At 48.6% G+C, this 26,792-nt stretch overlaps 1 protein-coding gene across 13 annotated transcripts in view; it reads left to right on the forward strand.

Moving 5' to 3' along the window:
* The window catches only part of Slc2a9 (solute carrier family 2 member 9), a 155,785-nt gene that overhangs the window by 109,431 nt on the left and 19,562 nt on the right, over positions 1–26,792 (forward strand). For all 13 annotated transcript variants that reach the window (XM_042285917.2, XM_076545667.1, XM_042285920.2 and 10 more), the window contains 2 exons: positions 6,860–6,961; positions 8,777–8,852. In XM_042285917.2, coding sequence (XP_042141851.1) covers positions 6,860–6,961; positions 8,777–8,852 — 178 coding nt within the window. The remainder of the gene's footprint in view (positions 1–6,859; positions 6,962–8,776; positions 8,853–26,792) is intronic.

A 26,792-nucleotide genomic window follows, 5' to 3' on the forward strand; every position in this document is an offset into this window, starting at 1 on the left:
GAGGCAGACCCTCTCCTCTACCCTCGCAGGGAGTAAGGCTCTGCCAGTGCCTTGATCTTGGAGTTGCAGCTGAGAAAGATGAGGACCATCCCTGCTGTCTGAGCCCTTCTGTCTGCAATGCACTGTTCCTGCTACCAAGGAAACTAATGCAATGTCTGTTGGTTCCTAGTTCAGAGAACCAAGTGTAGAGGAAGTCAGCAGAGGAAGCACTCCATCAGGTAAAAACAGATATGTGTTGGCCCCACCCCACTCCCTGCAGGTGTCAGCGGCTGCTGGCAGCCTCCTCTGAGCTGGACAGTTCTGAGAATTAGAACGGGACAAGGTACTTACTTAGCGCTTGCAGATCTGACTGTTTCAATGACTGCCTTGCAGTTCATTCCTTCATGAAGGCGAGATTTTGGTTTTAGAAGCTACTCTGCTCTCTGCCAATCCCAGGCTGAGAATTTCCCAATATTGATTCCCAGGCTCCTAGCACTTGCCCGTCTGACGGGATGCTTGAGGGATGTTGTACCCAGTGTCCCAGAAGCCTCAGCGAAGTGCTGTGGGGTTAATATCTCAATTGCCCCCACCTTCCCATCTCTGCTTTTGCATTTTAGTTGAAATCTCTCAAGCCTGTTTTAGCTCATTCCTCTTAGGACCACAAACCCAGCAATCACTCATGCTTTTGCTGTAGACACGTATATGGGTCTCTTGCACACAGTTGTCATTTAAACTGAAATTCGCAAGCAAACTTCCATATTCCTGGACTTCCTTGTGGGAGCTCAGCCCCCACTGTCCTATTTCCTGCTCCCATCCTTCTGAGCCAAGGTGGCTGGGATGGGGATAGAGATGCACAAAGGGTCAGCACCAAAGTGGCACTTGACAAATATGGGAAGAACTCTTTCCCTGGGGAGACATAAACAATGTCTACCCCATCCTTATAAGGCCTCAACAACAAACTACACCAAAATTTGCCCTGGGGAGCCAGTGAATTGAGGGGCTTGCTTACAGATCATGGGTGAGAGGTTACTGGCAGGGGGTGAGGAGGCAGAGTGGCTGAACTAAAGTCTCCACCCAGCATAGATGGCAGCTTTCCCCAAGCTGCCTAGACAGAGTTCCTTTTCAATACTCTCCCCAGTTTGTGCATTCTAGAATTCCAAGACCCCAGGCTTACACACAGATAGGGCAGAATTGCAGAAATGACCCTCCCCACCCCACCCCTAATCTAAGGGAACCTCATCAGTCCACAGGTTCTGTGCCAGTTCTGATGGACTCTTGCAAGTAGGCACATCTGACCTGGTGGAGATGGCAGCTGTTTTGCTTAGAGGACCAAACTGTACTAGAGTGCCAGACCTCACCTGAACCATGTATCCACCAGGAACTCTTATCACAACATGTACCCAAAAAAATCACCTTGAAATGAACCATGCATCTAAACAGCAAAGAAAATCAATTTAATACACTAGGAAGGTTATATAAGAGAAAATTTTATAAAATTGGGATAAGCAGAGGTTTCTTAGATTAGATGCACAATCATGGACCATTTTTAATTAATAAATTGGATTTCAACAGAATTTAAGTTTGTGACTATTTAAGAGACATTGCTGAGAAAATGAAAAGGTGAGCCACAGGCTGGGAGACTGTATAAACATCTGACAGGGAGCTCGTGTCCTGAATATGTAAAGAGCACCGAGAACTCAAGAAGAACTACACTCTGAAAATATTTGAACAGATCTTTACTAAGGAAGAGTCTCAAAGGACAAAAGGCACAGGAAAAAGTTCTCAGTACTGTCAGGGAAGTTAAGATGCACAATAAGATCCTGTCATTCACCACGAGGACAGATAAAATTTAAATCCTGATAATTCCAAGTGTTGCCAAGGAAGTGGAACAACAGGAACTTTCGCACTGCTGGTAGGAGTTTAAAGTCATGTTACCCCTCCAGAGAATGTTTTTGACAGTTACCCATTCACTCACCATTCCACTCACAAGTATTTACCCAGGAGAAACAAAACCTATGTCTACACAGAGACTCATATGTTGATGTTCATAACAGCTTTGTATGTGAAAGACCAAACCTGGAAGCAATCCAGTGTTTATCTAAACAGGAGTATGGAGAAAACAGTTGTGGTCTATCCACCCAGTGGAATATTGCTCAAGCACGAAAAAGAACTATTCATGTGTATCACAAACAAGACAGGTCTCAAAAACATTACAAAGATCTGTGTGAAATTCTAAAACTGATGAAATTCTAAACCCAGTGCTGGAAAGTGGATCAGGGGCTGCCTGGGGCTGAGAGAAGGGACATAGGGGACATTTGGTAGGGGTGGGCATTTTCCATGTCTCAGTTGCAGTTGTGGGTAATAGGTAATCGCTAATATAAATATAAATATAAAACAAATGTAATTTGTTAAGAATAACTAAGCTGCAGAATTGAAATGAGGACACTTCATTGAACACAATTGTAACTCAGTAAAATTGATTTTTAAAGCCCTAAACAGAAACATGCTGTCTGCTCAAAGGTCCCAGCACACTGTGGGAGAGACAGTGGCTGCAGAGGAGACCTTAGAGCTCAGAGTCCCCAGAAGGGCTTCTCAGAGCACCAGAAGCCTGGCAGTTGGTTACTAGCTGACATTGGTACCCTTCAAGAGCAGCTGTTCATCTTGAGTTAGTGTCTCCCCTGGCAGCTTTAGTCCAGAGTAGGAATACCCTGTCACTCTGAAACCTTTGGACAGGCTGAGCTTCAGTAGGGCTTGGAGGAGGGAGCACACCGGTGCCCTGGCCAGGTAGGACCGAGTGTGTTGGGTGTGTGTGTGTCGGGGGGAGGGGAGGTCCCTCAATCCAGCCTCTCTGAAAGCTGTCTCCTTGGGGCCTTCCTAGACTTCCTTCTGAGCTCTGTCATTTCCCATGCAAGGAGCTTGTTCCAGCTTCAGGCTGGCTCGACTTCCTGCTTCTTCAATGACCCAGGGAAAGCATGTCTCCTCCTCAACAAAGGCCCTGAATATCGGTGTCATGGTGTAAAATATTGGTTCTCAGCCAGCTCGTATTTGAGGGCACACTTTTAAATGACGACACTGTGGTTGGCTCACCTCACTTGAGGAAGCTTCTCTCACATCTAGCTCAGGGTCCTGCACTTGGTAATGTTTGAAAACATGAATATGAATAAACAGCACGTGTCCATCTCTGTGTAGAATGGAACATATTGTCACATCTGAGTGTAATACATCTTAATCCTGGATTCACAGCACAAGGCAGGTTCAGCCCACTGTAACCACAGAGACTCTCTGGGTAAATGTTAGGGTCCTGGAGAAGTCCCACAAAAGACCACCATCCCTGTATGCCATCAGCAAGAGTGTTTATTAACTCAAAAATAAAGGTACCAGCATACTTGGGACACACACCCAACACAAAGGCAAAATGGTGACCCTGAGAGAAGTTCACAGGTTCCTTTTAAGCACAGCTAAGGGGAGTTTCAGGGACAATTAGGTCATCTCAGATGTGATTGGCTTACATGAGTGGCAATCATATTAGTATGTTCTACTTGGCTAGTGCTAGCAGGGGCTGCTTAAAGTTACAGTTTTTCCATTTTGGGGAAGGCCTGAACAAGTCTCAGGCTTTGTCCTTAATTGGTTATTACCTTGAGCTACTGGGGTGGGGGGTGGGCGCTGGCTCTGGCCTAGTATGAGGTATCTCCCTCATCCCAGGTATTTTCTACCCAGATCCTCTGGTATTTATTTTATAGCTGAGGCCATGGGTGGTCTTGTAGACTGAGTCCTCAGGACTGAGTCCTCAGGAGGAGAAAGCATGCAGGTTTTCAGAAGCGCTTTGAAGTGGAAGAGCACCCATCCGCTTCTGTGTCTTTCTGCTAATTCCCTCTGAGACTTGGTGGGTGCATCCCCGGACTGCTCTGGGCCTCTGATCCTGGGTGGTTCTGACTTACTCTTGTCATAGGGACCCAGCTCCCTGTTCCTAATGCCCAGGACCCTGTGGCCCCACTAATGCCTCCCCTTTGATGGGTCCAGCTTTCGAAGGCCTAGGAACACTCTCTCTCTCTCTCTCTCTCTCTCTCTGTCTCTCTCTCTCTCTCTCTCTCTCTCTCTCTCTCTCTCTCTCTCTCTGTCTCTCTCTCTCTCTCTCTCCCTCCCTCCCTCCCTCCCTCCCTCCCTCCCTCTCTTTCCCTCCCTCTCTCTCTCCCTCCCTCCCCCCTCCTTCTGTCTTCCTTCCTCCACCTTTCCTGATCCTTATTGCCTCTCCCCACCCTCTTTCCCCACAAAGCTCTGCTCTTCACTTCTTCCATGACCTTCCCTGGCCCACACCCCCCCTCACACACACACCTCCCACAGAGTGAGCTCACTGCCCCTCTCTTCTCTGTCTTCACTGCCCTGCCATGCACACTGCACACCTGCTTTGCTCACTCCATCAGCACATAGGGCCCCATGGCAGCCAGGGGGTGCTCCTGGATTCTGGGGAAACAGTGATATGGGGACTTCTGGGGAGGGCAATCTGGCGATTGCTCAGTGTTCTATGTGTTCAACGATCGGATGTGAAGATGGGGCCGTGGGCTGCTGCAAACTGGGGGCTGTGCCTGTTTCTACTTCGGGAAACTTGAGATCTTCAGAACCAGAACAGATTCTGTAGGCATCCCTGCCTCACTTATCAGCTGTGTGCCTTGGCCAAGTTCCCAAAGTCGTGGCTTGTTTTTTTGTTTTGCTTTGTTTTGTTTTATTTTGTTTTCACCTGTATAATGAGACCAACAAGGCCCATTTCCTGGGGTGTTTGTGGGGATTAAATGATTAGTACCGGAAATGTGTTTGGTGCTGTGCCTGGAACAGTGGGTGCTCAGAAATGATCCCCCACTCCTGTTACCTAGACTAATCCTATGGCCGCACAAAAGGAAATGAAGTCATGAAAGGGCTGGCCTTCATGTTCAAGGCCATGGGGCCACTTAGAGGCCTGAGTGAGAGCAGCCACCCAGGCTGTTCTTAGACCAACAATCAGTCATGCTGCAGCTTCTGCTCTGGTGGGCAGGCCCTGCTGCTCCTGAGTGGAATTCAGGCCCAGCATGCCTTTCCTCTCATCTCACAGCTACCCTGCAGAGATACTACCATCCATACTTCCCAGGCTCAGGGAAGTTCAGTCACTTAGTCATCCATCCTTCATGCAAGGAAGGCTGAGAGGCAGAGCCAGGACTCGAGCCCAGGGCAACTCGTCTTCAGGCCCATGCCCCTCTGGACATCTTTGTTGCTCCATTCTCTTGGGTCAGGTTCCCAGGAGGCGGAGTTTGGGAGGCCCGGGTCTGCAGAAAAAAAGCCTGACTATGTACTGAAGGTCCCTCCTGTCTGGACAATGTCATGCCTGGGTGACCTGGCCCTAGGCTGCCACCCAGAGCTGGGTGGTCTGAGCTGTCATCTGGCCTGCAGGGCTGTATTCCTCAGATGGCAGATGCCACTCATGCCCTAGTTCCTGCTGTGCCTAGATTGCAGACCCTATTCATCTGGAGAGAAGGCCCACCTCACAGACAGCTTCCGGTCCCCAGTGGGGATCAAGGCACAGAGTCCCTGCGGTGACACCCCAAGACTTCTGGGCCTTGTCCCTCTTGTCACCTGAGGCTCCATCTTCACGACCCTCCTCCACAGCATCACCACTTCCGCTCGCCTGAAGCAGATGATTTTAATTGATTGATTGACTGATTGATCGATCGATCTGTGTGGGGCATTTTCACCCTTCATTTGTTCTTGTTGATTTCCACCCCCTCTGAACAGACCCCTTCACTTTCTTGTTGCAGGAATTCTGTTGTCCCCTTTTCTCTTGCCGTCCCACTGAAAATCCCCTCGCCTTGAAGGACTCTAAGTCAACCTACCGTAGACACCTGCTCACCCGTGTCCACCACTGCTCTGTTCACAGTAGCCAGGAAATGGAACATTTCCAACAGACGAGTGGATAAAGAAAACAGGGTGTATACACACAACGGAATATTGTTCTGCCACAAAGAAAATTGAAATCGTGGCATTTTGTAGGAAAATGGATGGAACTTTAGATATTTATGTCAAGCAGAATGAGCCAGATTCAGAAAACAAATACTACAGGCTCCCATGGAGATTGTGTGTGTGTGTGTGTGTGTGTGTGTGTGTGTGTGTGTGTGTGTGTGTGTGTGTCTGGGGGTTGGGGAGGCGGGGATATTAGGAAGAAGACCAGGAAAGGGCGAAAGGAGGTAGCACTCTCAATAGGGATCTTCCCACCTCCAAGTCTTTGCTCCAGCCGACCCTCTCCCTGCTGAGCTCAATCATGAGCCTTGACAACACCATGGGTTCAATTCCCCGCCCTCTCACTTTCTGCTGGGTGGCCTCTTCCAGGTTATTTCATCCCTCTGATCCTTGATGCTCTTTCTTTGTGAAACAGTGGGGAGGGGGAGGGGAAGTCACCTAATTAAACAGCAAGCGGTGCCTTATCTAACACATTCAACCTCTTAGATGCCTTGGGAATGGGGCGGGGGAGGTAACAGTGCTCATCTTCCTGTCACAGAGGACCTGAAGTCACAAGTGGAAGTCCGCTGCCAAGTGGTAGAGCCAGGATATCAACCCAAGCCTGCCTGGCTCTGGCACTTGCCTATGGTCATTAGATTTTAGGGTCATTGCCTTTACCCACCTTTGGACAGGCAGAAATGTCAGTGGGAGGACAGGTCCACAGCTGCAGCTGCAGGAACTGCGTAAGGTGGCCCTCCTGGATCACACCCGCTGTGTGAAACTAGCCTTCCACGGCCTTTCTGGGTCTTCCAAGGTCTTCCATGGCCTTCCGCCATCAGTTTCCAGGACCGTGGTCCCTTGTTACTGTGCTCAAAGTGAAATAACTGTGTTTCCCACCTCCTTTGCTCTCTCCGACTAGGGCCTGGTCATAGAGCGCCTAGGACGAAGACCTCTCCTCATTGGTGGCTTCGGGCTGATGGCCCTCTTCTTTGGGACCCTCACTGTGACACTGACCCTGCAGGTGAGACATTGTGCGTGTCACTCTTCAAGGGAATCAGCAGAGAGCTGGCTCTGGCTTCATCCCTTTGGAGCCTTGGGCTTGTGGGCTTTGCCTCTCAACAGACCCCTCCTGTGAGGCGTATTTCCCATGGAGCTTCACTTCCAGAGCCCTGAGTGGCACTGGGGATGGGTCCTGCAACTTGGAGACAAGACACCTGACTTCTGGCCCTACCGCTGCCACAGATGAACTGTGTTGCGGTGAGCAGGATGCCTCCCTTCCCTGAGCCTCAATTTACCTCTCTTTGGAGTGTGTGTGTGGGGGATTATGTTAGATGCCCCTAAGGGACACTTTGTAAGGGAAGCTGAGCACTGCCTGTCAGGTGACTTCTCAGTAACCACCCTGTCACCTGGATTCCGTGACCTGGAATCCTGGCTTTTCCACTTACCACTCTACTGGCTCCTCTTGGGCCTGAGCTCTGCAAAGGAAAGTTGTCCCCATAGCCTGGGATACTGTGAGGAGTAACTAACAGCATGTAGAGTGAGTGGTCCAGGAGTGCACATGTGTGTTTATGTGGAAGAACAATTATATCCACTATCCTTACAAAATTCCGGGTGTCTCTTTTTAAAAACTTAACATTTCATTTTATGCATATGGTTGTTTCCCCTGCATGTATGGCTGGGTACCACATGTGTGACTGGTGCCCACTGAGCCCAGAAGAGGGTGTCAGATCCCCTAGTAGTGGAGTTAAAGATAGTTGTGAGTCATGAGGTGGGTGCTGGGAATTGAACCCGGGTCCTCTGCAAGAGGAGCAAGTGCCCTTAACTGCTGAGCCATCTCTCCAGCCCCAGACTACCTCCTTTTATGGAGAGAAACTCCAAATCATGAATAGAAGTGACCAATGTTTCACAGCTGGATGATGGCAGAGGTGAGGTGGGATTAGGTCCCAGGGTCTTTATTACAAGCCCCACATCTCCCCCACCACCACCCGCCGCCCCTGCTCCCTACCCTGCTCGGAGCAACCTGGATTCATCAAGCGCGTACTGGGCTGATAAGTCTTGGTATTATTTTCAGGAATACATTTTAACATTGAAAGTTGGGCATCTTGGTCATCAGCCAGATATCCTAATGTTCCAAACAGTTCCAGAATGAGGCAAGAGTGGTGTGGTGATGTCAGAAGCCTGTCCTTCAGAGGTGGTGCTGAGCTGGCTCCTCCTTGGGGGACAGTGTGTTGCCTGAGCTGGCATTTCCCCATATCCAGACACATAGTGGTCCTGAGCTGGGTGGCTTGGCAGTGTCCCTCTGAGTCCCTCTGAGGTTCTGGGAGAGGGAGTGGAATCTGCTCTGGGGTCTATCTTTCTTCTGCCTCAAGCATCCCCCAATCTAAGTCCCACACAACAGGGCCTCGGAGCTCCCTCAGCATCTGCCTATAGATGAGCGGCAGACCCTCTGGACATTCCAGGAATGAGTCAGCCCTCCACACTCATGGAACGGCAGGAGTGTAAACATGGTGCTTTATACAGAATGATAACTGAGAGAAATTTCAGTGTAACAATACCCGAACATTGTCTCCGACGCTTTGCTTTAAACCAAGGATTCAATCGCTGTTACATATACACTTACCACTTCTGGCATACTGAGGCCTGTGGGACTCTGTAGGCTTCATCTCATTTCCCACATCTGGGAAATCAGAGGACAGATTGACTCTGACAGTTGCACTTTGCAGCAATTGAGGCTCAAGGATATGAAATGGCCTGTCACACAGATGGAGTCAGGAAAATGCAGGTCCCCTAGACATCCTGCTGCTCCTTGAATGTTCACATTGCCCTTTTCCTGCAGGACCAAGCGCCATGGGTCCCTTACCTAAGCATTGTGTGCATCTTGGCCATCATCGCCTCATTCTGCAGCGGCCCAGGTAAGACACCCTCTTGTGTTATGCCTGGCCTGGGGAACTAGGGTACAGCTCAGATATCTCCTTGACTGGTGGGGAACTTCAGGCCCAGGAAAAAGCAAAGCCTAATGGGGGGAAAGGGTGTGCTCCAGCTTTAGACCTTACTGGAGTGCAGTGGGCTGCCTTCATGCTGCCCACAAAGGGCAGATAGATACATGCTAATTGACACACCTGCCGATGGTAATGTCCAAGAGCCCAATAATGACGAACCTGGGATGCTGTGTGCCAGGCTTAGGACCGACTTGTGAGGAATCAAAGATAATCAAGGTACATCTGTGCCTCAGAGAAGGCACAGGTACTGAGGCAGTTCACTGATAATGGTGGCTAGGATGGATGAGTCACTGCTGATCAGCTGCACTCCAGGAACTTGAGAGTAAACTCCCTCGGGGTTCCTGGCAGCTCTAGAGAAGGCTATTGTCACTCAGGAGCAGGGGAACCCAGCCCCTATCCACCATCTTGCCCAGTGCCTGCTGACTGTGGAGCCATCAACTGGGAAAGTTGGTTCTTCTCGTGCCTCAGTTTCCTTGTCTGTAAGATGGGGTGTTGTTGAAGGCCTTACCATTTTCCTGGCCTCGTAGATGTGTCCAGCTAGAGCCTCCCTAACACTGGTGCTGAGAGGTAGGTTTAGGGCGTCATCCAATGGGGTTGCACCCTCTCTTCCTGAGGGGGTGTTCATAGCCTTGCTTTGCTTTTTTCTCTATGTTGATGAAGACTAAATTGTGGGGCTGGTGCTCAGTCAGTTGTATATTGCCTGGTGTGCAAGATGATCCCAGAATCTCATTAATCAGTCAAGGTGACACCTGCCTATTAGATTTCGAGCAAAGCAAATGGAATTAAACTTCTGTCTCATCTAGTGCTGCTTACTTTCAGACACCATGTTGGTTCCTATTTGTGATTGTTGAATGGAATGCATTTGTCCCCATCCCGAGTGCCAGGGAACTGTGATGAGATGGCTGAGGGGGACTTGAAATGATCGTGGAAATGCCACGCACACCAACACATGCACATATCCCTCACCATGAAAGCAGGGCTTCAGAATGGCTCGAGGACAAAGGAGACATTGTGCAGACTAGACTCATGTCCACTTGACATACACTAGAGTCATTCTGGAAGAGGGACTCACAATTGAGAAAATGCCCCCCACCACATTGACCTGCAAATAAGCCTGTGGTGATGTATTTTCCTGATTGATAATTGATGTGGGAGGGCCTATCCCACTGTGGGTGGCACCTCCCCTGGGCCACTGGTCCTGGGTGCTATAAGAAAGCAGACTAAGCAAGCCATAAGGAGCAAGCCAGGAAGCAGCACTCCTCCATGGTGCCTGAATGAGCTCCTGCCTCCAGGTTCCTGCCCTGCCTTCTCTCGGTGATGGAGTGTGACCTCAGATCTGTAAGCTGAAACAAACACTATCTTTCCCAAGTTGCTTTTGGTCATGGTGTTTTATCACAGTAATAGAAACCCTAACTAAGACAGGTACCTGCCTGGCAGGGCAGCAGACTGTCAGAAGGAGAAACACCCCTGCATGCTGCCACCACCTAGAGACCTGAGGTGTGGACAGCAGCATCTGTAGAGTGCTGACTGTGGGCTAGGCCCTGTTTCTAAATGTTTCGACCCCCCAAAAATACCGTGGGAATGTAATTAGCACATCAAGACAGATGCCCATCTTTCCCCAACCATCTGAGGGTGCACCTTGGTCCACATGAGGGCTCTAGAAAAGACAGGCACTGTTGTCCTGTCACTTACACAGGAAGAGTCTCTGCAGACACCATGACCAGCAGAGTGTCAGTTCACATGAGGCAGGGAGGAAGTCCCATTCGACAGAACTCAGTAGCCAGTGTGTGTTCAAACTTCAAGAGTCTGACACCAGCTCATTTATTTCAGGCATATTTAAGCATAGCACAATTTGGAAAAAAAGCTTCTTGATGATAATTAACACAATCCTATGTGTATAGCAAAGCTTAAGACATGCTTACATTGAAACTCTTGTAAAGTACAAGTGACATCTTCCATAAAGACAGGTTCTATAGATTATAGAGATTAACTGAGAAAGTGGGCTTGTGGTAAACAAAGTTCAAGATAAGGATCTGCAGACAGAGAGAAGATAGCTATAGACTGACTGAGGTAAATGTAAGAATCTGTGGGAGCCCATGAGGTCTGGCCATACAGATGGTACAGAGGTCACCAGGCTTTTAACATCTCTCTTCCCAGCCTTCTGGGCAGCGAACCGGTTATACATCTCTCCCTTTGAAGAGACAACCCTGCATGTTTAGCATTCCTGGTTTCCCTAGTGCTCATCTGTGAACAGGAGGACCTCCATGCCTCCTACCACTGAGGACCAGGAACTGCCCTGACCTCTCCTGTGGGCCATCCCTGAGCTACCTGCTAATCTTAGACCAGGTGCCTCCTGCAAACAGTGCTGAGCATGTAGGACGCTCTCTTGCCTTCCTGCTCGTCAGTACCACCCTGAGGTAGGATTGGCATGTTGAGTGGAGAAACGACCAGGTCATTTTTTTTTCCCCTTTTGGTTTCACTCTTCCTATCCCAGGAATAGAAAATGGGTTAAAGGTGAGCCGCCAAATTCTTTCTTTCCAAACTAGCCTTATTCTCAATCTATAGACTGAAGGGGAAGCAGTTCAGATTGATTTTCTGCATCACAGAGCTGAGAAATGATGGGTTTGGACCTTCTCTGTCTTATCCTAAGAACCATGATCTTAACACTTGCATCCGTACCTGCCTGGTGAGCATTAGCTGTTTGCTAAAACTTGAGTAGAATTAGATTCATTCTGAGACTGACCTACAAGGTTAAAAACTACTTAGATGGCTCAGTGTCTAAAAGCGTTTACCACCAAGTCTGAGGATCTGGGTTAGATCCCTGGGACCCACATGGTAGAAGGAGAGAACCAACCCCACCAGTTGTCCTCTGATCTCCACATATGTGTCCACACATACATAAATGTCATTTTTTTTTAATTACTCAGAGGAAAAGAGGCCTACACCGAAAATTCTGGATACGAGGAGGGGGGCTTCCACATTCTTCTTCCCAGGATGAGGTTAACCTCCATCTCCACAATTCTACTCTGCATGTGTCTACACAAGACACAGTTTTGTCACCCATGTCCCTCTGACAGACCTTCTCAGCTGAAGGTGACTCTGAAGAATGCTGATTTTCGTAGCTTCCATCAGTTCCTGCTTCAGGCATCGTCCCTACTCAGAAGTCAGGGACTGGCGTTCTGCTTTGGCTCTTAAATTCAGATCCCCAAGCCGTCACACTTATTATTGATGGGAGAGCTTTCATGTCTCCGGGTGTGAAAGGCTCAGCTCCACACAGGTGTCCATGGGCTCCCTCCAGGGAAATCACCTGCACCCTACAAGCACAGATAAGCTCTCAGTCCTGACCCTTCACCCCCAAACCCTGTGTTCACTCAGCAGCCATGCCTCTCTAGCAAGCAATGATCTCAGCCACTAGATGGACTGGTTCTAGGACCACAATCAACTCACATTGACAGTGCCCAGCCCACGGCCTCGGGGAGATTACCTATCTAAGGGAAGTCTGGACTGAGAGAGCTTCACCATCTACCTAAGCCTTCAGGGCAGAGCCCATCCCAGGAGGAGCTCTCTGGGAAAGTGAGGAATGAGGACAGTGAGGGATAAATGGCCGAGATCCCCCCAATATGCCCTCCCCATAAGGAAATGGCAGTAAACCAGGGACCTGCTGGAATTATCCTCCCAGGAGGGAACACAATAGTTTTCCCCAGACAGCTTCTCTCCTGAGCAATCAATTTAAGGAAACCTGACAGGGCGTTGAAGTCAGGCAGAGGGAAAGAGAAAACACAAAGACAGCAGTTTCCTTCTACATATTTTATGTGTGTGTGCGGCCCCAAGGCAGCTCAGAGAATCTCATCAACAAAGCACTTGAAAGCCTTGCTTTGAAGGACAGATGATCTCTACACATCATTTCCAGTCTGAAGGCTGTCATGAGGGCCTGACACCTGGAAGGGAGATGTGGCCTTAGTGGAGAGGACAGAGGTACCCAGAGGGAGGATGGTCTTTGAGGGTGGGAATTAGGATGGCGGCGAGCACCCCAGATGATGGGGCTGGCCCCAGAGGATGTACCAGGTGGCCACTTAGCTCCTGTCGGGTATGAAAAGGGGTCTCATCTACTTGTCATAACGCCTTGGCCCTGTGGAGCCTTTCCTGCAGGTAGAAATTACCTGAGTAGTGGGTGAAGGACAGATACAGGAGCCCTCCAGGTACACAGGCCAGAGTTCCACAGAGGGACTAACATCTCAACCAAGCTCTTGTAGACACTATAGGAGCATCTAAAGTAAGGAGATGGGGACAGAGGCACATGAGAAGATAAAACAGAGTGCCAGCCATGCCCTCCTCCCATCTACAGAGGAGGAAGTGGGAAGGTGTTATTTCTGACCTGAGGAAGCTCTTGGAGAGTCAGACCCGTGGCAATCACTTTCAAAGGGTTTCCAGAAGGGGGAGGGGCCAGGACTAATGGCTGCTACATGGCTAGTATTCTAGATTCTTCTGAACAGTGTTCATACGTTATCTCTTCTCATTCTGTGTATCTGTGAGGTTTGTTCCAGGATCTTGCAGTTAGTCAAGTCTGGGCTCTGACCCCTAACATAACACAGTAGTACACAGTGGATGGGAGCGAATTTCAACCACGCTGGGTTGAAATTCAACCAGCAGCTACATGGCCTCCAGCACCTTGTTTGGGGTTCAAAAGCAGAACAAGAGCTCTGGCCCTGCTAATAGATTCCACCACCACTAGGTCATGAGCCGACAGATACAAGTCTCCTGAACAGTGGCTAGTGTGTATATGACCCCAGACATTCCTACCTGTTGAATAATGAACAGGTGTAGGAACAAATGAGAGATAAAAGGAGAGAGAGAGACAGAGAGAGAGATAGAGAGAGGCAGAGAGAAGGAGAGAAAGGGAGGGAAAGGGAGAAAGAGGCAGGCAGACAGACTCCCATGCATGGTTTTGGCTTTCTCACAACTGAACTAAGTGGTTTAGATGGGATTCAAATCAGGTGACTCTGTCCCCTGAGGAGTGAGGAAATTATGTCCAAAGCAGAGTGACAGGAAAATTAATTTCTAGTCTTCATGACAAAGCAAAAATTATTGGCTAGAAAAGCAGTACATATACACTCATACAATTAGAGCTATAAACTGAGACACATCTTGACACTAAACCAGTATGTGGTCATGATTCTTAAAAGACAAGCCCACATAATACAAAATTAGCTGTCATTGCCAAGGACATATCAATGAATTTAAATGAGGGCGAGGCTTACCTCTCGAGTCATTGGCATGTGTTATTAATAGTAGCCCCTTCTAGAAATGGAAACCCAGCCTCCTGCCCATGTCCACACAGGGACTTGTAGAAAGGTCCCTGTGACATGAGCCTTCTGAATTCAGCTTGTGAATGCTAAGACAGCAATGTGAAGTTGTAGCTGCTCCAGGGCCTGGGAGAAGATGGTCCCCAAGGCAGGGCAGTCAACTGAACTTAAAGAACCATTGTGTGAATGGTCTCCTCTCTGATCTGAGGGCAAGGCTAGAGGACTCAGCAAGACAGAGGCTCACAGAGCACCACCCTGAAGCTTCCACAGTTTCCCATGTGCTACTAAGAATGAAACAATTTAAGACTTGGACTCTTTAAAGGTCAATCGAGACACAAACCATAACACACTACTTCAACACCCCTCCATGCTTCTTAGTTTTAAAATACCACCATGTCTCCTCTTGGTTCTATTTCTGTTCAGAACTCTTATTGTCTTCTTGCCCAAAGTGATTGTATCCATTTCTATGGCTGCCAGAACAGTTTACCACAAACTGGGTGCCTGGGATAGAAGTCCTAGACCTAGGTATAGGGGTGTAGTCAGGGCCACACTCCCTTCAAGGCTGCAGGAAAGAAGTTCCCACAGACCTACCATGGCCCATGCTGGCCGCCACCGTCCTCAGTGCTCCTTGGCTGTGACAGGTGTCCATGGTGCCTCCTAATCCTTATCCTCATAAGGACACCAATTAATAGGTGTCAGCCACATATGATTTGACTACGGCCTCAGCTTAACTTGGCCATGCCTTTATAGACCCTTCTTCCAAACAGGGCCACTGTCACAGGTACTAGAGATAGACATCAGCACATCCTCTGAGGACATGATTCAGCCCATATACATAGCAGAAACCTTTAAAACATGGCCATTCTATATGAGAAAAATGTATTCCAACTCAGCAGCCAGATATGGTCATAATGAATGTGATAATGTAAGAGCTAAGACTCAGCAAGCTTTTTGTGTTAATGGGATTGATCCAAATCCTTCAGGTGGATAACCATGCTTCATCTTCTGCCAGTCTTGTGAGATAAAGGAAGATTAGACTCTTCTTGCCCAGGGTTGGAGGTCACAGAACTTATCTGTGATAGCTTAGGCTAATGTATGGGTGGACACCTGTGTGGGTGATCCCTTCTCAAAAGGGTAATTTGAAGAATATTTGGTAGTCAGAAAACTATGGGGGAGAACACAGGACAGTGTTATAGCCATGAATGCCTTGGTCATTGGCACATGACCATGATCCCCAGGGATGGTGCCCTTTATCATTAGAGGTGGGTAAAGCAAAGCATTGCACTGACCAGAACGTTCATCACAAGTCAAGATTAAGCTACCAAAAGGCAGAACACCTTCCACAATGTATAGCACGTTTGGCTTTCACTTTCCTGTGAGGGTTCAGAACCATGTGAAATAGAATGAAGGGGTTGCAGGGTTTTTACACGTTTTCATGCAGTTCCTCATTCTGTCTGAAGAGTGAATTTTGCATTTATCCCTTCTGCTTCATTTCATTGCTGTAGTCAAAGGTTACCTGGGAGAGAGAAGGCATGGATGAGAGGACATGGTTTCTACATGGTAGGAGTTCATGTGCCCCTTTCTCTGAAGCACTATGTGGTTTAAAACAGAGCTATACATGTAACAAGCAACAGGATTTACTAGAGAGGGGCATGTCCACACATTTAGCGTATTTGATTCCTTGGTTTGGAAAACGAGATTGACCTTCAGAGGTTCCCATCCCAAGAGATACCTACATGCTACGCCTGGTTTTTTTCACTAATGCATTTTCTTCCAAAATGCATTTTCCTTCTTTGGCTTTGGGTGAATTGACCTTGAGCTGACCCTCCAACCTTCATTGATTAATCCTGAGTCCTAATTCCTAACCAAGACACAGAGATGCCATCTCTTACTGGCCCGTGGCTCTGTGCTCTTACAAGTTTGCTGCAACTGGGTCCGATGCCACAGGAACTTAGGCAAAGCCTTGGCTCTCTTTAGGTCTGTTTCCCTCCCCGAAAACAGAAGGGGGTGTGACCAGGTGAAGTGTTCTCTAGTTAAATGGCCACCTTTGAGGTCCCTCTTCAGGTTTGAACACCTACTACCACCCTCAGACCCCACTGGCCTGAGAATGGCACCTCCACACTTCTGGAAGTTGCTAAGCAACCAGCCCAGCCTACTTAACCCCCCTGAATCTGGAAGCCCCTAGACACTGTCACCAGATCTGCCAGTTCCAGCCATGCTGTTAAAACTGCCTTCTTCCATCATCTCAAACAACCCTAGAGGCAAGGCTTCTTGCTCCCTGTTAGCACAGGAGCTCCGGGGCCCTGAACTCCCCACAGACGATGCCCACAAGTTGCTCCTCAAGTCAGCACAGTGCCAGGTTCATGCTCTGTTTAATCAGAGGTTAAGTTACTTGGAGTGACATCGAGGAGGAAAGATTGAGCTTGGCTCAGGGTTTCCAGTAACAGTGCTCAGTTCTGTCAATGGCCGGACCATGATGGGCCAGAAGGTCACAGAGGTAGGACTGAGCAGAAAGAGGCTGTTCACCTCAGGGCAAATGGGAAGTGGAGCAGGGCCAGGGAGACTGAGAGTAGGTATATAACCTTCAAGGCACACTCACTGAGACCTACATCTTCCGGTGACTATGCCCTATGTCCTTAAGTTCATACAGAGAGAGAGAGAGAGAGAGAGAGAGAGAGAGAGAGAGAGAGAGAGAGAGAGAACTGCCATTTGGGGACCAACTATTCAACACATGAGTTCTGTAGGTAGGAGACATTTTCCTATTTAAACCATCACAAGTTCCTCTCTTGTGGTGGATTGAATATCTGCCAAGATTCAAATCTAACTGGGTCCTTAGAATGCGACACTGCCTAGAAATAAGGCCTTTTCGAACAGTTAAGGATCTTGAGATATGATCAGCTTGAAAGACCAGGAGTCACCAGGAAGGAGCGTTCCAAGAAGCACAGAGCTGATTCTCCCCCAGAGGCTTTGGCAGGAACAAGGCACTGCCCAATCCCAAGCTTCCAGCCTCCAGGTCTGGGAATGACAATTTCCTGTTTTAGTAAGTGACCACATTTATCTTCATTTGTTACAGCAGCCACGGGAAACTAATCTGTCCACTGTGATGCCAAGAAAGCACTTGGTCAGCTCAGGCAGTATAGGCACACAGCAGGTACCCCTTGGAAATAAAAGACTTCTGCCATCCAGGGTGACAGAGGCATGTGGACAAGCTGCTCAGTGAGGTCACGGCGCATGTTCCACGTGTCTAGGAAGACCAGGGAGCCTACAGAGCTCCCATTAGCTTCCTGCAGCTGAGCACCTGCTCCACCAGGAGCATTGCCACGTGCATCCATCCCTATGACCACAGCATCTCTGCACAGGAGACTTCCATTTTCACTCCTGATGAGTAGGAGAGCTCAGTCAACCAAGTGGTCTTTCATAGTCTGCACCACATGCAGCATGGACAGGGCACAGCCGGAATTTGCCTGACTCTGCGTCTGACCACCCTCTCCCCACCCCACTGCCATTCTCCTTTGAGTCTGTGGCTGCTCAGTTTTCCTTCTTATCTTTCCCCCACAGCCATGGGTAGAGTTAATTAGGGAGCTTGCTGTCTGAGAGTTGAGTCGGAACACGCGGCTGTGTGCTTTATGATTTTCTGCCAAGCTCTCTTCAGAAAGGCTTGTCTTCAGAAGAAATCACGAGCAGTTGCTTTCTTTTTTTTTAAAAAAAAGCTCTCAGTTCTAATGGCTAAGCCTGGGTGATTGATGATCGATTGATTGGTTGATTGATTGGATTTTTGTTGTTGTTATTTGACATAATTTCTTTACTGAATCTGTAGAAATTTCTCATCATGCACCCTAGTTTCACTCACCTCCCAGTCCCCCCCATCCTCCCCTCATCCCTGCAGTGTTCCCCCAAAAGATCAAAACAAAACAAAACAAGCAAACAAACAAACAATAACTACAACAAAACCTCTTCGCTCCTCCATCTTTCCCACCTCTCCAACACCTCCTCATTCATCCTGGTGTCATTGGGAGCCACAGTGTGTCACACAGCATACCCTTTTGTCTAATCAGCTTTACTTGCAAATGTTGCAATGAGTCATTGGTCTGGTTCAAGGCCTCTGGTTTCTGGTACACCATGATCACTGGATCCTCACTAAAACTCCTCTGGGATATCCCATGTCGACCCTGAGTCATGGAGATCCACAGAACTAGTCCCTTCATGAGCTCTAGCAGATTCTGTGGGCCTGTGTGGTAACTGAGCTGGTCAGCCCAGGCCACTGGGGCTGCCCCGTCAGGTGAGGGGTGGAGCCAGCTCCCCTACACTCATGACATCAGGGTCAATTCTCCCTCACCTATGGTGAGGGGTGGGGCCATCTCTCCCAGTGTGGGGGTTCAGGGAGGGCTCTCCAGAGAGGGTTGGGACCAGCCGTTTTGCTGTAGTGTCCAGCAAGGGGCAGGATCAGCTATCCCAAGACCAGCCAAAGGCAGGGCTGACTCAGCATGGCCCTCTGATTTCATCATGCATGGTTCCTGTGTCCCCTGAGGTGACACAGGCCACAGACATCAACTCAGACCCCAGTGCAGCAGGACCACAGACCCAAACATGGCCTTTGGCAGCAGCTTTGGCCTGAAGACATCCTGGCTCTGAGTGGAAGCACAGGTCACTCAGATCAAGATGGATCTGGTGGCCACAAAGCCCCTGAACACCAACAAGGCCACAGGTTTTGGCCCTGACCCCAGGTATTCATGTAACCTTTGGGGGCAACATGTGCCTCAGATTTCAACACAGACCCTGGCTACAGTAAGACCACAGACCCATACATGGTCCTCGGCAGCAACCAGGTCACCATTGTCCCAGGTGGCAGTGCAGACCATTCAGATGGACACAGACCCAGTTGTAGCATGGCCTTTGGACACTAACATGGCCCCAGATCTCAGGTATCCACATGGCCTTCGATGGTAACAGGCACCTCTGACATCAACACGGACCCTGGCTGCAGTAGGGTCATGGACCGCAACATGCCCTCAGCTGCAGCTCTGGCCTAGACATTACCATGGCATTGGGTAGCAGCACAGGCAGGCCACTCAGATCTGCATGGCCCCAGCTACAGCATAACCCTTGTCCACCAGCATAGACTCAGGTGGCTGACCTGATCCTGGGCATCCACACAGCCCATGGTGGTAACATGGGCCATGGACTTCAACACAGATTCTGGCTGTGGTAGGACTACAGACCCAGACATGGTCCTCGGCAGCAGCCTGGGTCCAGACAACACTATGGCCCCAGGTGGCAGCGCAGGTCACCCAGATTCCACAGTGTCCCTCAGACACCAACATGGCCCCAGGTGGCAGCCCAAACCCAGGAATCAGCATGGCCCTCATGGCAACAGGAGCCATGGACATTAATACAGACACTGGGTGCTATAGGGCTACAGACTCAGACATGGCCCTTGGCTACAGATGAAACCATGGTCCTGGATAGTAGCACAGGCCACTCAGATCTGTATGATCCCAGCTACAGCATGACCACCAGACTCCAACAAGGCCATAGGTTGTGGCCCAGACCCTGGACCTCTGCATGTCCCCAGTGGCAATATGTTCCATGGACTTCAACACAGACCCTGTTTTCAGTAGGACCACGGACCCAGACATGTCTCTCAGAAGCAGTCTGGGTCTGGATGTCACCATGGCCCCAGGTGACGGTGCAGGCCATTCAGATTGGCATGGCTCCAGTAGCATGCATGGCACTCAGATACCAACATCACCTCAGGTGGTAGCTCACACACAGGACACAGTCTCTCTCTCTCTCTCTCTCTCTCTCTCTCTCTCTCTCTCTCTCTCTCTCTTTCTCTCTCTCCTCTGCCTGGCCTATTCTAACAACAAAGAAGACATCTTGGTAATGAAATGCTCAGTAGAGCCCAGACACCATGGAAAACATCCCCAGAGACTAGATCAGGCAGAGGGAAAGGTTAAGGAGCTGAAGAAAAGGTGAGGAATTGTGACACTGAGATAGTAATTGAGATAACAAGACCATTAAGGAACCACGGGATACAATTAAGACACCATACCTATGACTCTGCCACGTAGAAGAAAGAACTACAATACAGACGAAAGGTATAATGAACTCAATGATGTTATAGCAGGACATTCCCAAACTGAAGGAAAGAGATGAATACACAGGTACAGGAGGCATTGAGAACCCCAGACAGACATGACTAGAAAAGAACCTTTCTATGTCATGTGAGAGTTAAAAACCAACAGTGCAGAACAAAGAAAGACTATGGAGAACTGCAAGAGAGAAGTGGTGAGTGACTTACAAAGACAGACCTGTTCGGATGACAGCAGACAGCTGAGCACAGACCCCATGGCCTGGGGAATATAGGCTGATAGGCTTCAAGTCCTGGAAAGTATACTGCCAGTCAAGATTATTATACCCAGCAAAACTAACTTTAAATTCAAAGGACAAATAAAGACCTCCCTTGATATGCATGAACTTAAGCAATCTATGATCACCAAGCCATCACTGCAGAAGATACTCAAAGCCATACTATACACAGAAGAGGAAGAAAGTGGTACACAATCATAAGAGCTCAGGAAAGAACAAATTTTACTGGAGAAATGAATAAACAAACAAGAAATAGAAAAGAACCAAAGGTTATTGACTCAGTAAACTAGAACATTTCTAAAATGAATAAGGGAGAAATTAGCATGTGTTTTTCAATAATAACTTTAAATGGTAATGGTCTAAGTCTCCAGTTAAAAGGCATAGATAGACTGGATGGATGGATGGATGGATGGATGGATGGATGGATGGATGGATGGATGGATAGATTAAGAAGCAAGTTTCTATTTGCAAGAACCCTCATTGACAAGGACATAAAGAAATGGAAAGTGAAAAGATGAAAAAAATGGTATTTTGAGTACAAAATTATCAGAACACTCTTGATTCTGATGCACACATTTTCAAAAAGTAATAGAAGATAAAGCCAATACAAAAAATCAGTGGCTTATCCCTATACCAATCATGGACATTAAAATTAGGGGCTTATCTCTATACCAATCATGGACATTAAAATCAGCGGCTTATCTCTATATCAATCATGGACATTAAAATCAGTGGCTTCTCTATATACCAGTCATGGACATTAAAATCAGTGGCTTGTCTATATACCAATTATGGACATTCAGTGAAAGGAATCAGGAAATCAATCCTATTAGCAATAACCTCAAAAACTCTAGGAATCAACCTAGCTCTAGTGTTGAAAGACCTCTACAATGAAAGCTGTGAGCTCTGTCTTGAGAAACTGAAGGAGACACCAGAAGATGGAAAGCCCTCTCATGCTCACATATGTAGCAGAATTAATGTCTTTTGAAAGGTCAATTTCTGAAGGTCAACCCACAGACTCAGTGAAGCCCTCATCAAAATGCTACCAGAATTCCTCCCATAAATACCAAAACAACCGGACAATTCATATGAAGCACAACAGATCCTAAACAGCCAAAGAAACCCTGAATAATTTGCTGCTGGGTGTATCAACATCTAGTTTTGAGGTGGCTGCAAAGTACTATTCTCAGTTGGAAGGCCATACATCTCAGAGGAGTACTAAACCTAGACAAGTATCACTGCCATCATCACCATGTTTGCCATCACCACAATCACCACCATCACCGGGACTACTGTTACCACCATCACCTTCATCGGCCTCAGCTTCTGTTAGAACCCTACTAGCTGAGTGGGTGGTGGAAACAGGTCATGAGGAAGCCTCTCCTCTTCACAGCTTCTTTCGCAGCTTTAATGAGCAGACTCCTGTAGGCCCGGAGCGTCAACATTGGCCTTCTTTTAATTTGCACCTTTCCAAATGAGAAGCAATTACATGATAATGATTCATTTCTCTAATGTGTCAAAAATCAGCTGCTAAAAAGAAAAAAAGGCAAAACAGCCCACTCATATTCTGACCATTGTTTTCCTGTTCATCTGAGGGAAGGTTCAATTCAGGCTACTCAGAAATATGTAAAGGTGCTGTTACCATTCCACACACTGGGACCAAAGTAGCCAGATCAGGAGATTGTGTTTACTTCCTTTTTTACATACACATACACATGCACACACATATGCATACACACATATGTATACACATACATACACACATGAACACCTGTACACACACACATACACGTAATTTTTTGAGACAAAGTCTCATGTAGCTTAGGTTAGCCTCAAGCTCATTAGGATATCCATGAATAAGCTTAAATTCTTAATTCTCCTGTCTCTGCCTTCCACATTGTGAGGTCACAGCTCTTCATCCCCAAGCCTAACTATCGGCGATTTTAGGCATCATAACCTGACCCTTGAAGATCAAAGGCAACTTTCCCATCGAGGCCACATGAAGTGGGGAAGACCTCACCCACTTCAGTGCACACCCTGCCCCATCCAGCCACCCCGGTGGCCGCAGCCTGTTCTTACCCTTTCATCAGTTTACCCACAGGTGAAATGGGTCCTGGGAACTGTGTGGAATACATGAGAAAGACGCATGAAGCAAGAGCATGTGTCTCGTGTCGAAGCAAAAGCGTGTGTGTCAGGTGACAGCTCAAGAATCCCATTCCATCTCCCATCTGTCACCCCTGCTATGGCACCTGCCTTGGGCCAAGTCTTGACCGTCTGCAGTGTAGTCCCATTCATGGGAGCACCATGCTTGCTGGCCTCCAGGTCACTACCTTCCCTCCCTTCTCAGCTCTTCAACTGTTGCTGCTCTAAGTGGGGGGACAAAGGCTCGGGAAGCCATGAGGCCATCTGGCCCCTTCTTTAAAGAGATTTCTATATTTCTCATTCACATCTGTATTTGTGGCATCGACACATGAGGGCTAGACAGCTGTGCCAGCCCTATGGAGCTTGCACTTCAAGGCTGAGAGTCATACAGTAGCTAGATACCATGAATATAGGACTAAATTTTAAGAAATCGGGGGGAGGGAACACCAGATAAGGAAATAAAGGAAGACAGGGTGATCGGTAAGAGTGGAGACATGCATCCTGAGCTTGTCTGGGAGTTGAGCAGATGGAGTTCATAGGAAGGTGTCTGAGGCAGGCTTTCTATTGCTGTGAAGAGACACCAAGACCACAGCAGCTCTTATAAAGGAAAAACATTCAATTGGGGCTGACTTACAGTTCAGACGTTTAGTTCGTTATCATCACGGTGGGAAGCATGGTGGGTGCAGATAGACATGGTGCTGGAGAGGGTCTGAGAGTTCTTCGGGGAGCAGGAAGGAAGAGTGAGACACTGAGCCTGGCTTGAGCATCTAAAACCTCAAAGTCCACCCCCAGTGCCACATTTCCTCCAACAAGACCACACCTACTCCAACAAGGCCACCCCTCCTGATAGTGCCACTCACCATGAGCCTGTGGAGGCCATTTCCATTCAAATCAGAAGGCCTGTGGACAGCCCAGAGCTGAACCCTTCAGATAAGTAGATGGGAAGCTCCCAGAAAGAGGGTCACCCCACCCGCTAGATGAGTGGAACCAGAGGGTGGGCAGGGCCCTGTGGGTGCGCAGAAGGTGATGCCGCCAGCCCCAGAGCCTGGAAGGAGTGCTGGACAGTTAGAAGTTGGAGTGGGGGCTGGTGGGCAGGCTGCCGGGCAGGACAAAGGAAACTAAGGAAGGGGTTTCCTGAGGAGAAGAGAGTTGGGTGCTGAGGGAGTAGGTTCCACCAGAGGGGCCTTGCCTGAGGAGCCTGGCACTGCCTTTCAAGGGCCAGGAAGAGGGCTGTGAGTCAACCAGAGGTCAGGTGCTTGCCTAGCATGCACAAGTCCCTGAGTTCCATCCCCAGCACTGAAAAAAAAACATGCAGGAAAAACAAACATCTTCCTGGGACTGGCCTGGAACAGGTCCAGCCCTGCAGCTGTCAGCTTGGAGCTCAAGGGGAGTTTTCAGCTTCTCACCCACAGGGCTCAGCCTCTGGGTCCGGAAAGTGGACCTTGTAAAGGGCATCTGCTTGTCACAGCTACCCCAGTAAGTCACTGTGGCCCAGCTGCAGAGCACTCTCTGACATCTCTAATCCTAGCCCAGCCTGACATCTGGAGCACAGGCTGCAGAAGCTTGGGGGAGATGCCTGGAAAGGGGAAAGTAAGCTGCCTGGCTGGAGGAGACAGCAGAGAGATGCAGAGCCTGATGCTATCATTTACGGACCTTTGCCTCCATCTGCCCTGCATCCTGCCTCACTGTCCAGCACTGGGTTTCCGTCTAAGCATCCTCACTCAGCCTCAGGCTGGCATCAAGGAAGAGTGTGTTCCCAATGCTAGCTCTGCCGCAGATGCCTAGAACTCACTCTTCCACGCCTCAGCATCCTCTCTTGTAAACTGAGATGATACTGCCCACCTAGAAAGAGCCTTAGGGACAGGAAAATAAATGTCTATAACTGTCCAGGCAGCTTGCTGTGGCTGTCAGTACATCGTAGATATCGTTTCAGGTAAGATATTCACGCTGACTGAGAAGAATGCTGGGAAAGTCCAATGCATTTGGGTCCCAGCCCCCTCTCTGCCCTGCCTTGTCACTTGTGGGACCCAGGATGATGTCTCTGTTCCCTCATCAGTGGCTTGTCTGGGACAGATACCCACCACACCTGCCTCTGAATTTGGTTATAAAATACCCACCGCCTTACACTCCTAAAAGTCTGAGTAGAAGACGGATCTCTTGGTGTCTCTGTCATCAGATGACCATGACAGTGCCACCCTCAAGGGTTTGGATGAGAACAGACATAGAAGTGTGCCTCCTTACCATCAGGCAGCCTCTGGGGATCTTCACACGCATCCTGCCCTTGGCAAACATAGGCAGAGGTTTGACTTCTATGACAGGCCAGTCATGCAGATACTAGAGCCATCGAACAACAATGCTATAGAATCTAAGGAAAAGTCCATTGTCCAGCCAGCTGTCTCCAGCCACTTAGTCTCAGCTCCACTAACTAAACTAGTGAGCTTCTGCCCCACCCTGGTCCCAGACACGCCCCTCACCAGATGAACTGCCTGCCCACCTGCTCCATCCCTCCTTAGCCTGTCTGCTCTATTTTTCCTCAAGTAGACTAATTTAGCATCTTGGGATTAGTCACAGCTGGATAGCTTTTCTCTCTAAGCACTTAGGACTCGATTAAGCTGAGATCTCACTGGGTGATGGCTGCTTGGCTGACCCTGAGAAGATCCCTGATGATCTCCTGTAAAGCTGGGACAGTAGGTCACCCTGGGTGTCACAGTGGGTGAACCATATGTCCACAGGAACTCAGGACAGGGCAAATCTGTGTGGACTTCAGTCTTGGGCAGAATGGGACCTGGAAAAGCCAGGATGGGCTTCCTCAGAACGGACTCAAATCAGAAACGTCCTTGGGAGACTCCAGTAGATGGTAGCAGTGGGCACCAGGCCAGAATGGAAGGCACACTGAAGAGCAACATGGTCCCACCAAGGAGTTCTGGGAAGCTACAGGGAACATGCATCCCACAGGAAGGACTTAGGCCAACCCTCTTCTTGGGCAAGGGATCCCATCCTTCGGCCCTATGGAAAACCAGCTAAGACTTCAGCAAGGGTGCCACAGACAAGTGGAGGTGGGACCGACATCCTGAGATGGGGGAAATTGTAATAGATGCAGCTAATGCCAAATCTGTTCCAGTCTCCTGGGTTGAACCAGATAACAGGACCTTCCAGGGCTGACGGTGCTGCCCCTTCAGAGCTAAGCTGTGGGAACCCAGCTCTAGAAGCCCTCCCTATCCAGTGGGGGCTCTGACCTTTGTGTTCACTGAGTGAATAGCCAAACACATCCATTCTGCAGCCTTGAAGACCAAGCCCTAGGTTTAAGATGTGATGGTCTCAATTGGCCCTCTTCCAAGGTTGACTTTTAACTGCAGTACCTTCCAGGTTGAGTTCCCTACCCCATCCCACCCCAATACCTGGTGTTCACCTGAGAAGTAATTACCCCATGAGAAACTTTGTCCCCCATGTTTACTGGAAGATGAACTTTACCCTAGCCATGACTGGAGCTTGTTCTGATAGACTCTGTGTTTCTTACCCAACTGTTCACCATTATAACATAGTAGACTCCATCTTTAATCAGAACAAGTGGGGCCAGTTTGAACTCCCATGGCCCATTTCTCTTAAGACATGAGCAGCTTACTTCTCTGACAGCACGTTCTGAAGGGTGATGTTCCAGCCTGAGCATTGCTTTGGAGGGATAACAGAGGACTCCGTGAGAATGAAAACATGCTACTCAGCAGTGGGGAGGGAGTTCTGTTTCTCTGCAGGATTGATCTATGCAAATCCAAGTCAGTATTCCTCTACCTCAGTGATGACACAGGAAGCCCTGAAGCTCTTGCCAACGTCTTCTACCCCTGTAGCAGGCTTTCTTTTGTGCCACCAGCCACCTCTCAAATCGTGACACGGAGACTTATTATTAATTATGAATGCTGAACTTTATCTAATGCTTGTCCCTCTAGCTCTTACAATTTATTTTAACCTGTTTCTCTTCATCTAGGTTTTGCCTCAGGGCTTTTTACCTTTCTTTCATTCTGTATGTCCTACTTGATGTTTGGTT

Source organism: Peromyscus maniculatus, chromosome 10, assembly GCF_049852395.1.
Source record: "Peromyscus maniculatus bairdii isolate BWxNUB_F1_BW_parent chromosome 10, HU_Pman_BW_mat_3.1, whole genome shotgun sequence".
NCBI classification, from domain to species: domain Eukaryota; kingdom Metazoa; phylum Chordata; class Mammalia; order Rodentia; family Cricetidae; genus Peromyscus; species Peromyscus maniculatus.